The sequence below is a fragment of the Falco biarmicus genome, chromosome Z, assembly GCF_023638135.1.
Source record: "Falco biarmicus isolate bFalBia1 chromosome Z, bFalBia1.pri, whole genome shotgun sequence".
In the NCBI taxonomy this organism is placed as follows: Eukaryota; Metazoa; Chordata; class Aves; order Falconiformes; family Falconidae; genus Falco; species Falco biarmicus.
Genome location: NC_079311.1, coordinates 80683078 through 80695981, shown reverse-complemented (window position 1 = coordinate 80695981; position 12904 = coordinate 80683078). Strand labels below are relative to the sequence as shown.

The following is a 12904-nucleotide window of genomic DNA, read 5'->3' as shown; positions in this document are numbered from 1 at the left end:
TCCAGCAGAGAATCTCCCTCTATAAGAAGTCTTATTGAAGAAAAGACGTCACTTATAACCTGTGTGTTCATAAACTACTCAGCCAAACTACTCAGGCACTTACCAGAGATGGTAAAATCCACCTGCTGGAGTATATATAAATTATTCTTTGAGTAAAGGCTGGATTTCAATATAGGGAATAATAATTTTCTCCCCCTGAAAACATTTTGGAAGAAATGAAATGATTTATGGCATAAAATACTCCTCAGCATGACTGAGGGTAGCTAAATCTGATAACTATCACTGTGAAAGCCTTCAGCTACTACACAGAATGAGGAAAAATTCAGATGGAAAAAACAATAGGGTTTGAACCTATTCCTGGACAAAACAGTCTTTAGTAGAAAATAAAGAGGCTGGGTTCTTTTTTTGTAAAAAGGAAGTTATTTGTCTCCAACTGAGTGTTTTTCTTTGACTGTTTCACTCAATGCTAAATATTAGCATTTCAATAGTCAAAACATGCTTGAAGTCAACAACCCATTGAGATGAAGGAGGTGTAACTGGAGTGAGTATCTTTAGTAATGTCACGCCATGCCTGTTTGGGATGGTCTGTACAAAGTAAATTTGGCAGGGCGAAGCTGAATTTATAAACTTTCCACCTTCCATGGGAAAGGCTGAACCCTTCATTATCTTAGGATGTGGTATACAGTTTTGAAGCAATGGGAGACTTTAATGGGAAAATTTCAGAAGACTGGGAAATTCAATGCCCACACACAGGCAAGTGCTTTGGGAACCTATTTGTGAGCCTGACCCAAACCCTTCCGAAGGAAACAGAAGTGTTCCCTGCTGTTTTCCAAGAATAACACAATAGGGTTTTATCTTGTTTCCTTGAGAAAATGTGGTCATTTCAACCAAGCAGACCCTCTTGAAAGATTTTTGTTTTTTTCTGCTTCTGGCTGATTGAACTGGAATAAATGAATCAGATTGGCTCTTTACATGTTACTCACAGACTGGCCAAATTAGAGATGGTGGCAAAAAAAAAGGTAATTCCACTCTTGCTCCTCTTCTCTCCAGTCTCCTGCTCCTTGAGCCCTGCGCGGTGGCTCTGGGAGAGATGCCCACCTGCTCGTGCTAGCAGAAGGCCAACAAGCTCAACACCTCCAAGCAGGACCTGCTTCTCCCACGCAGCAGATTAATGGGGCTATTTTTTAAGCATTTTTGTTGCCCCCTCCCCATTTTCCACTGCATGCAGCTCAGTACATGCACTGGGAAACCAGAGAAAATGCTACGATGGACGGCGAACGGCAGAACATCATGCCGCCTTTGCTGGAGCTCTGGTTTCATCCCGAGAGCTGCAAACTGGGACTTGCCGTGCTTCCCTGTGCTGTGCTCCTCATTTCCTTAGGCATGGAAATCCATCTCTGAATAGCAGTCAAATCAAGGTAGGGCACCCAAAACATTACAACGCATCATTTTGGCACCCGTCATTACCCAAGAGCTCATTACAACTGCACGAGCCTACAAACCTTGGGTGTAATATTGCAGATCGTCACATCAGCATGGGAGGTTGCCAGCAGTACGGCAGCAGAGGTAAAAGCAAGGTACGGACTTTTATACCTATTCAGGATGGGCTATTACTTAAAAGCATGGACTTTTACACTTTGTAAAGACGTGCTATTATTTAGAAGATTTACAGTGGGTCAGCACCAGCAGCAAAAAGCCAGCTGACCCGAGTCTCCTCTGAGCTGGCGTGAACACAACCCAGGAGTAACGCAACCAATGTGGGTAGTTTGTGGCAGCACACGGACGTAGCTGAGTGCCAGCGAGCCCAGTTCTGATGGAGCCGTGTAAGGGGGAGAGCCAAAAAATCACATCCAGCAAAGGGACTGAAGGCAAGAGCTTCTCCACTATCATTCCCACGTCTTCCAAAAAATGATCTGGGAAAGATCTCATGAGTATAGAGTCTGTAGGACAGGTGTACCCCAAACCTGAAAGAGGTGGAGAGCCTTCCTCTGGGGGGTTGGAAAGGTCAGCCTCTATCCAGACATACCACTCGGGCTCTGATCGGAGGAGCCTGAGGGCTGGATAGAGCGTGGCCTGTTCCATGGTCCTTGTAAAAATGACTTGTACTAGGCTGCTTTTGTTAGGACAGAGAACAGTCAAAAAATGAGGTGTCCACTTGCAGTATAAAAATACATCCATAGCAAACAACTCACTATGGATCGATACGATCCTTTAGGCAAGCGAAAACAACTATTATGGTAGGGCACGGGAGGAAGAACATGCTCGTCATGGGGAAGGTGGATGTTATATGAGATGCAATATAGAAGCCGACGATAGTGGGGAAAGATAGCTTCTTGCTCAAAACCAAGCAAACAAAAAAGCCTAAATAAAGGCTGTGCTTGTTCCTTCCCATTCCCTGTCCCACCGTATCTCTTTGCTGCAATGCACGGGCTTTGGTACTGCTTTCATGGGGACTTGAAAAGAAACTTCCATACAGAAAGTAGTGTGCTTTTGTCATATCCGCTCAAATTGAGTTTTCTCAGAATTACTCAGAAATTCACCTTCGGTTTTTGCTATTTGGGATAACAGCAATAGGGGTGGTTGGAATTGTGACACGGCGTGGGTGGGTTTGCAATTGGTGTATCTTCCTATTCATGCTGCGCTATTGTGCTACTAAATCTGTGACTAATTTATATCTGACTGGTAAAGATTAAAGATCAACATTTTCAAGAACTGGCATGTGGAATTAAAAGGTGGCATTTTCATCCAGCTAAACACACAGGTTTCTAGGAAGCAGTAGTTACTCAGGCAAGTTTCCTTTCAATTGGAATGGGGATTTTGGTTGAGGGACATTTGTAAGAAGCCAATTTGGAGCCTTTGCAAATAAAATATGAACAGATGAAGTAGCTCATAAAATCATAACGTGTTAAAATTTCACCTTGTACTTAGCACTTGTCGAATAGCTCGTTCTCCATCGGACCGTGTAGAAGCGAACCTCCGTAGTCTTTTGGTTCTTTGGGACAGAGTTGTCTGCCCAGATGACCCTCACTGCATCATGAGTAAGTGCAACAGCCTGGACACCTACTGGTGGGAGCATGGGGGTGGAGATATCTGGGACTGAGGTAGGGAAATCATCAAGCAAAGGATAAAAATCAACTTCTAATGGATCAATGGGGTCTGGGTCCATACATCACCAAATGAGCATTCCAAAATAAATTAATAGGTAAGTTAAACAGAAAAACAAAACGAAACACAACACAAACAGCCACCAAGGGGCACACATCACAATGGGTTAAATGCATGGCATTAATGAGGAGGAGGAACATGAGGAGAACAGAAAGAAAGGCATTAATGCAAAATGAGAACACATCAGCAACATTTCAGTTACATCACTACAACAAAACTAACCGGTGCTAAGTGCTGTTTTTCCTGACTGGGATAACGGTTAGACTGGAAGACCTTAAAGGTCTTTTTGTCTTTTCCAACCTAAATGATTCTACGATTCTCTGAAAAATACTTCCAAGTATGCTGTGTTTTCTTCACACAAGATGCATCTACACACAGCGTCTCTCCATAACATTATTTATTATTTTCCTAAAAAACCTGAATCACTTAAATGATACATTATCAGAAACACCTACAAAGTGGAGGGTGTGTTGTCTTCCAACCTGATTTACAGACACAACATCCTCTCACATATGTAGGATGCCCCAATGTCTGCTAAGCAAACCAGAACATAACAATTTCTGAAGAAAGAAGATCTTGCAGTTGTCGGTTTAAGATTGTCAGCACATTAGTTGTGTTAAATGTGCACATCCAGGCATGGAGACACGGATTATCTTCAAGCGGGCTTCTTCCACAAGGAACAAGCACAGCTCCTCTCCCACGTCCCTGTGATCGGGTGGTCGTTGGGGACCGAGACACTGAGCACCATGTGCATGCCATAGAGGTGTGCTATGCAATGTCAGAGGATAATTCTGGCCAGCTTAATTATTGAGACAGTGGTACATTTCATTTCACTTCCAAAAGCTGAGGTCTGAGTGGCGTGCTTACACCTCCAGCAAACCAAGGCTGCTGAGATTACTGTGGCCACGCTTCTCCTGCCACTTCGCTGTAGAAGAGGTTTCTCTAAGTTATGGTGGTGTGAGAGAGGAACCAGACCATGGGTCAGACTACTGCTGTTACAGTCACAGGGGAAAAAAAAAACCAAAACCCCACCAACCACCCATGTACAGAATTCCTCTCTAGCATTCGGTTTGGCCCCGATGACATTCATGCTCTTGGTTTCTCCAGGGCTCTGCTGAGGCTGCACGGTGATGGCACCCATGTAGGAGCCACAGACCATTTCTACTCCGTTTGAATACCTCTGGTCCTTGTTGTCTCAGCCAGCCAGCTTTTGGCCTGTCCTACTGATCTTACTTAGTGACTCGTTATTTACCAGTTGTGATTTTTGTAAATACAATTCCAAAATGCAGTGGGCAAAGTGCACCAAAGCAAGCCAAAAGGTTCCTTGGCCTGTTTTCTTCCCCCTAAAATAATGTGCTAATTAATTAATCAAAGCATAAATTACTCTAATTCCTCACTGACAGTTGCTACTGTTTGTTTCATGCGCAATTCCAGCTCCTGACACTCTTTGACCGCCCTGTTTTACAGTTTTGGAATTCTTATTCAGACCTTTGGGAGGTCACAGCCTTCAGAGGGAAAAACAGAGGAGACTAGGATCTTTAAAATGTACGATAAGCCATGAGGTTCAACTTGCCTCTTGTGTTGCTTCTTTCATCAAAAATTGCTTTATAAGAAGTTTTAATATGAATGTTAAAGGAGATGAAGCAACCCGGTTGTTGCTGTAGTGATCCAGAACTCAAAAACATGGGGAGGAACGGGCAGCTGAATCTCTTCTTTGTCTCGACCTGGGCAATCGAGGTTCTGCAAGTTGAAAACTAACAGTTTCTCTTCCTGAAGTTTTCCAAAAGAACTGCCTGTAAACTTTGGCGGGTGAGCAATACCTGTTCCTGTTGAGGTTTGTAACAAATGAACGCTGGAAGCTGATGTGACTGGAGGAGCCGAGTTGGCATTTTTAGCAAATGCTACACTTCCCTTTGATTTTTCTTTCCCATACTGACACCTGAAGTCCTGCTGTAGAGGACATTATGAAATGGTCGGTGTCAATCAATCAAGATAATTCAGTTTCTGAAACATGTTGCCACTGACTTGAGGAAGTGGCAAATGTCTATAATCCCAGGGTGGCTGAACATAAGTCCCTAAATACCATCTCCACGTTCCACCAAAGTTTCCTTTGCTATTATTTTACGCGTGGACATCTGTCATCTGGAAATCGCCATCGTTTTGACAGAAAAGAGTTTCTGGCTCTCTTTGGAGTTGCTTTGCAAATATTGCGTGTTACAGAACTTCAGTTTGCCCACCACAGCCACACAAGCACCCACCAAAGTAAATCTATCTGGATGCTACATGGGTTTGGTTTTCTTTGGTGCCCAGGTGCCCAGGGTGCGTCAGCTCACCCGCTGCTGGGGGAACACGGTTCCTGCACTTTCCTGCTTCAAGAAAAGGGGTTTTTGAGATGTTCCTCCACAAACGACCCAGGCCACCAGCTCCTTTCAGAGGCTGCATCCCATGGGCGGGAGGCGGTGGGATGATGCTCCAGGTATGGGTGTCTCTCGGCAGTAAGAGAGAAGCATGGAGGTGTGCTGCTCCCACATACGGTTCACCAAATACAGAGCCCAAGCCTAAATTACCTTGTTCACACCTGGATATCATTTTGTTTATGAGAAGTTATATATACAGACATAAACTCAGCGTGCAATGTTGAAATAGAATCAACAAGGAACTAAAAACTTCAAACTCAAAGTATATATAGATCCTGAGGCAAATCCACTGGGAGTTTTTACGCTCAGCAAGAATGACCTCTGTAGACTCCAGACAAAAAGATTAATAATTTTGAGCCAGAAGTTCCCTGACACTATATCTAAGGTACCTTGTTAGAGTTGCCCTTGATGGTGTAATTAATCTCTTTTTTTTTTTTTTTTTCTCTCTCCTTCTGACTTTCCAAGATTTTTTATGGGAATACTTCACAAGGCCACATGGATAACAGCTGTTTTTCCTTGGAGAGCCACAGCACAGAAGTGCCATTTGGTGGGTTTATTCCTCGCAGTCCACCCAAGCCAGCGTCAGTGATCGGTTTTGCTCTCAGTGACACAGCTCCCCTTCCAGGCAGCTCTGAACACCATGGGTGAAACACAAGAAAAAAAACCTTCACCAAACGATGGGGTCAACCCAGAGGAAAAACACCTTTTCTTTTTGTTTTTGTCTCAGTTCATTTTTTTTAACCCCTCGTCAGTCCCACCCACACACCAGTGATGGCAGAAAAGCCACGAGGCGGTCTGGAAGACAAGTGCTACACAAGAATAATTCTGATTTTGTAACTTTGCTGGCACCCCAATAATGCAGCTGTGAAAAACATCTGCCTAAAGGCATCCTGCTCTGTTACCGCTGGGCAGTCCCTTCTGTGAGCCAGGAAAACCTCATCAGTGTGCTCCTTCCCCTTTCACAACCTCTCTCCATGATCCTGTAGATGTGCATGACGACAGTGCGTTTTTCACTAATTCACTTTTACTTTAAACTGCTTTAAAAAGGCAGGAAACAAAACTAATTTCATCTGGGCTTCATTCAGCAAAGCTATTCACCTCTACTCTGCCCTGATCTTTAAATATTTACATTGTTTGGGAGTCATGCTTCTCCCAAGCCAACTTGCACCAAAGAGTAAGCACTTGTAAGCATCCCATTAAATTTATACAGCCAATTTCTGGAAAGGGTAAATAATTCATTCTATCTGTGTAGTTACAATAAAGTGGAAAATGAAGCCGATTTATTCTAGCGGCAACTTTGAGGTTGCAGAGCTCTTCTCTTCCATTGCCTTGACCAAAATATTTTGCCAAGCGTGCATCTTTGCAAGGCTCACAGTGGCTGCTGGGGAGCAGACTGTGCCACCAGCAGTAGCAACTCACCTGTCATCGACCTGGTGGTCGCGCTTTCGTACAGGGGCACCCCTTCGCCAGCATTGTTAAAGGCCTTTAAGGAAATCACATAATGGGAACTTGGCTCTGCAGGAGAAAACAAATAAAGCAAAACAAAGCACACACTGTTAAGGACAGGGATGCAAAAAGCACAAACACTTTCCTGAAAAAAAAATAATCAAGAAAAAAGAAAATAGTTAAGCAAATGCCTGTGCAAAGTGATGGACACAGCTGCTGCTCATCCTTCTTGTTTCCCTTCCAAAGGTTTTATTTATCCCAGCCTCCAGGTGCTCTCTTCATCACTAGCGAGCTGCTGAAGTTCTCTCTTAAGCCACCTGCAGCTCTGCCTGCACAAGAAAGCTGGAACTGACTGTGCATCAGCCGCCACAGCTGACCCACAGCTCTAAGCAGGGTGAGCCTCGGTGGCGCTGCTACCCCTGGAGCTCCACGGAGGTAGGGATGGGGCGGGACACCAGCTCGGCACAGCCCGCATGGGGATGTGCTGCTCGCCCGGGGATGACGCACGAAGAGAGGGCTGAGGGTCACCAGCGACGCATTGCCTTGGCATCCTGAGACTGGTACCAGTAAACAGCTCTCCAGCGCTGCTTGGGTGGAACTCGTGCTCCTCAACCCAGCCCAGAAGAGTTCACGCACCCCCGGAATCACCCTCTGGGTGCTGAGCAAAAAGCCTTCCCTCCCTAATTTCTTGAACTCAGAATTACACCGCTAAGAGCCATTTTGCCACTTTTTACCCCCCTGCGCACTCCCTGCGCTGTGCTGTCAGTATGAAGGATGTGGCCGACAAGCAGTAACACAAGGTAATTCATTTCTGGGTGCACAGACGCCCTGCACCCACTTGTGAGCCCTCGCTTACCGCGGGGCTGCACTAATTATCTCCCTAAATGAAAACAAAGTGAAACGAGCACATCAGTCCCATGGTGGGTTTTGCTGCAGCTTTCTGAGAAAAACAAGGCAATCCGTTTTCCTGATTTTTTTCCATGTGAATTGCTTCACACACACCCCTTATTTTTATTTTTTTATGTGTTCCTTCTATTGGCGCAGAAGAAAAGCATGGCTGAATACATTGGGCGGTCATACACCTGCCAAAGATGGGAACTGCCTCCTCAAAGTTCTTTCCTGAAAAATAACAAATGTTTGTATGTGAGAAGGCATTTATTAACATGACATTGCAAAAGACCTGCTGCAGAATTACACATTTCTTCTACATTAACACCAAATCAGCTCAGCATGATTAATACTATTACAGTGAATCTGAAATGAGTAAATAATCTTTAAGTACTTATTGCATATTGTTACTAATATTCTTGCCACCCACACACTTTGTACTCGATTTTATGTCCAGAAGAAAAACTGACATATTTGTTTAATATTGAGGTGATTTCCGCGCTTCTATCGCAAGGGACCTAAAGTTTAAAAATTACCAAATGAATGACTGGTGCATTAATAACTCTCTGCACTAAGTATTGTACGGTTATTAATTCAGTTGGTACTCACAGTAATATCATTAGTCATAAGGAAATTATTTTGTATTCACAGAGGTGTAGTATATATTTTTGTATGATTTCCACTATATATTAGCATACTACTTTTAATTTCTAATTTCACTAAGTGTTGTAACTCTTCAGATTCCCCACGAATATTTATTTATTGAGCTGTGAAATCGTGATTTAGCTGCAAGTTTAAGAATGTCACATACAGTAGTTTCTGCGGAAGAAAAAGAAATCCATAGGCACAGGCTAGACCGACTCCATCTCACTCCCACCCATGTCCCGGCTGTTGCATGTATTTAGGAGCATTTAGCTTATAAGGGCTAAGTTTATAAAGTTTATAAAGTGACCACGGAGACAAGTGCCTCTGTAGAGCAATCCATCCCACCCTACTATCGGTATTTAAGAAACAGAAGATGAATCAGCCCCTAAGGGTCGGTACGTATCACCGCTAATTATGGCCAGAGCAGAGATATCTGGCCTCCACTCGGCTTCACTTTTAAATAATGACACATTAATCAGAAAAGAAAGTCATCCTGAACACTGATTTTTTAAATGTGAAAGATCACTCGAGAAACCTGATTCTAGAAATTACGGTCCAACCCCCCAAAACCCCATAGAACTGTCACGTCTAATCAAAATACATGGTGAATTCCCAGTAATGAATAAGCAAAGTGAGTGATTTACTATTGATTTGATCATGAAAAATATACTCACAGAAACTGATAAATTAGGTGGGAAAATGTGGTAAGTTCATGGAAAATTTAAAAATGGTGACTCTGTAGCACATACTTCATTACAACTGCCCATACAGCACAATATATAGTCTATCAAATTTTATAAATTGAACCGACTGACACATGATTTATGTTTATAACTAGGTTGGGTAAGGTTACATTTGCAAAAATGAGCGATGATTGGGATAAGAATGCGATCTGTAGCTTTCTGTTAAAAACATGAAAAATTCAGGTGGTTAATTTGAGCTGCTGCTAACTGGAGCGATAAATAATTGCTTGAGCCTCCTCCTAGATAAGAGGGAAAAGGCAATTTGCCACGGTACAGTGTGTGAGCACAGTATTGGAGTTCAGTTTAGTCCGATACAGTGCAAAAGCAGAGAAGCATTAGTATTATCATGTGGCAGACAGTTGCTTTTTGTACTCTTATTGTCTATTAATAATACTTACGGGGTCACTCTGGTGCTCTTTTTGGGAAAATGCCACTGACTGGAATAGGAGTTCAAACGAGGAAAGCTTTTCAGTGTAAACCTACTAATCAGAGCAGCAGCTAATGGAACACAAGGGTTCTTAGCACTCCCAGCAGAAACACCCCAAAGAAACTCAATTGCAATGCAGCTGCAAGAATTCAGAGCTAAATTCTGATAGTTTTTTCTCCACCGACTCCCATTAATCACAGTGAGGAACACAACTCCATAACAATGATGTTACCATTTGTATTTGCTATTCTGCAGTAGAAGGGTAGTTTTGCTTTTTTTTTTTTTTTTTTTTTTTTTTTCCTGGCAGAAAAAATCTCTTCTTGCCTTGGAAGAAGCTGAGCAAAGAATTCAGCTTTAATTAGAGCATCACCCAAGGATTGCCATGTCAGTACTGGTGTGCAACATGCTCTGGAAATAAAGTTGTGTTGTGCAGTTCAACTTGGGGTAGGGAAAAAAGAACAAGAAGTCCAAACTGAACATGAACAGAAATGATTTTTTTACTGACAGATGTGGTTACGGGAAAGCAAATAATCAGCAAATACCAACTCTATTCAAGATATACCCCAGTTCTTTTCTTCTTAACGAGGGTAAAATTGTGATATCTTACAGTCAATACATGGGGTCTTTTGACAGATCTTGAGCTTTCACATCTAATTTCATTTTCTCTTTAAACTATAAATATAAAATAAATGCTTGACCACTAGATGTGAACACCAATCCAAGGAAAGCTCCTTGCCTTTAAACTACCGTCTCAGAAAGAGGGTAGAGCACACAGCTGACTTTCCAGATCAGCTCCCTTCTCCCTCAAATAAAAATTCATGCTCAAGCCCTTGTTCTCACTTCCCATTTTAACCGCTCTCTGACATGAGGGACCTGCAGAATGCTCTACGGGTACCAACTGTACAGAGCTGAAGCTAAGACGGGGTGTCCTGATCATAACGACAGTGCTGCTCAACCCCTTCACACCACTCAGAGCTCCTGCCTTTGCACTTCAGAACAGCTGAATTTCTTCTACTGCAATGTAGCAAATACAACAGCAATAAAGGTAAGTAATCTGCTCATTAATCTTCTCCTGATGCCTTTACCGGTGCCTTTCCTGATCCTCACCGACAGCGAAGTAGCAGTTCATTGAGCTTTCCTTTCAGTCTGCTTGAGCATCCGTGTGAGAGTACAGCATTCCAACATGCCCATGCTGCCACAGCTTGCTGTGGAGGAAAGCTCGCAGCTTTTGTGCCCCCTTTTTTTTTTTTTTTTTTTTTTCCTTTCACCCATTATTAAGCTCTTTTTTAACTGTAGACTCCTGAAATCTACCCTTGGGATGGCAGACAGGAGTAAGGTATCCACCATGAGGAGCTACAGCTTCCCTGTAGACCAAGTAGGAACAAAGATATCTTGTCAAAACTGATGGGGTCTGCCAATACCCTGCAGTAAAAGGACAGGGCAGGGACTGTAGCAAGAGAAATTCCTATTAGTTATTAGAAAAAATAAATAAAACTGAGGGCTGTCAAGTGCTGAGGCAGGGGCCCAGAGCGGCTGCGGAACACCCATCCATGAAGGTGCTCCCAAGTCCCCTGCACATGATGCTGGCATCACCCAGAGCTTCCTTCAAAGCTGGCCCTGCTTGAACAAAGACTTGGCCCATCCGACTTGAGGGATCCCTTCCAACCTAAGTCATTCTGTGCTAATCAATATCTGCTCACACAGGCGGGGTGAGAGCAGAAGCCTGGCTTTGGTACCCAGCTGAGGAAGCTCTAAGCCAGCTGCTGATGCAGGACCCTTCCATCTTCCCTGTTGCTGTCACCTCTTGCTTCTCCAAAAGCATACTGACTCCCCTTTCTCAGCAACGAAAGGAGTGCAAACACAAATGCTAGATTTTGTTGGAAGCAGAGCAACATGTGCAGGAAACGCCCCGTTAAAAAAGGTCTTTGAGAGAATTATGTCCATGCCCTGTGTGTCCTGCCATTGCCACTGATGCTGAAAGACGCTCCAAAGGGCCAGGAAAGCCATCATTCACAGTTCTCTCAAAAAAGCAGCCAGGGAACGGCCTCCTTTACTCCTGTCTGGGTTTGTGTAAACATCGCACCTAGTAATCAATAGCACCAGTGATCAGTTCCTGGCCCTAGTAATGTTAGTTTATTTCCAAGAAAAAGGTAATCTACCTACCTGACAATTGTCCACCTGAAGCATAAACTCTGCAGACAAGAGTTATTGAATTCTGAGACATCAAGAGAGAAAAGCACCCCCAACACTGCAGTCAGATGTCACACAAATGCCCCCCCCCCGCCCCCACCCCCTCCCCCCCCACCCCCCACACCATTAAGAACCCCAAGCACAGTTCATAATCGAGTTTTCAACTCACAATGCCACAAGAAACAGCCCCAAACAGGGAGAGACCCTGCTCGGAAGGAGTCCGAGGGGTTTCTCTGCAAATTCGGGAGGAATCCCTTTCACCAGAGAGGGTGCTTGGGTCAGACCCTGAAGGAAACCTTCTGCGTTCAGCAGACTGCTAAATAAATCTGTGCTCTGAGAGCGGCAGTGTTTGGGTTAGTCAGATATCCAGGCATAATAAACCACGCCATGTGCGGCATTAGAGCATTAGCAGGGTCTCACCTGGGGGTCGGATGCCTGGAGGTGATTTGGCCACCTCTTTTATCCTCCAGCAACAGACCGCATACCATCACCCAAAAAGAAAGGCACCCATACTCTGATTTTCCAAATATTCCCCGGGCACCTAACAGCCAGCCGACTAAACTCCATTAAAAGAAACAACAGGTGACGTATTCCACCTCCCGGACCACATACACCTGGGCTGGAGGACAAAGCTTAGAAGCAGATTTTAGCACAATCTAGGGAAACGATATCCACACTTTAAAAAAAAAAAAAAAAAAGGTATCTTTTAATCATATTAGCAAATGTAACTGGAAATATTGCAGTAGAATAGACTATCATGATGAAATTAACAAATTTTCTCCTATGTTGTCACCTAGAAAACCACAGCTTTATTTTATTTCTTCTAGACACTTTGTCCACTTTGCACATCAGCTGCATTTCAGTGGAGGAGGAGGAGATGATTTCTGTGATGTTACTTCATCGAAGGTATCAGGTAACTTGGGAAGGAGTCACTATCGGAAAGCCTAAATTGGGTAATAAAAAGCTCATGGATTGCTTTCAAT

At 43.6% G+C, this 12904-nt stretch overlaps 1 protein-coding gene across 1 annotated transcript in view; it reads right to left on the bottom strand.

Annotated features, from left to right (window-relative positions):
* DCC (DCC netrin 1 receptor) overlaps window positions 1-12904 on the bottom strand; it is a 554206-nt gene that overhangs the window by 65702 nt on the left and 475600 nt on the right. Inside the window, exons 16-17 of the mRNA XM_056325745.1 lie at window positions 7002-7097; window positions 2918-3156 (exon numbers count right to left, since the gene is read on the bottom strand). Of these exons, the coding sequence (XP_056181720.1) occupies window positions 2918-3156; window positions 7002-7097 (335 nt within the window). The remainder of the gene's footprint in view (window positions 1-2917; window positions 3157-7001; window positions 7098-12904) is intronic.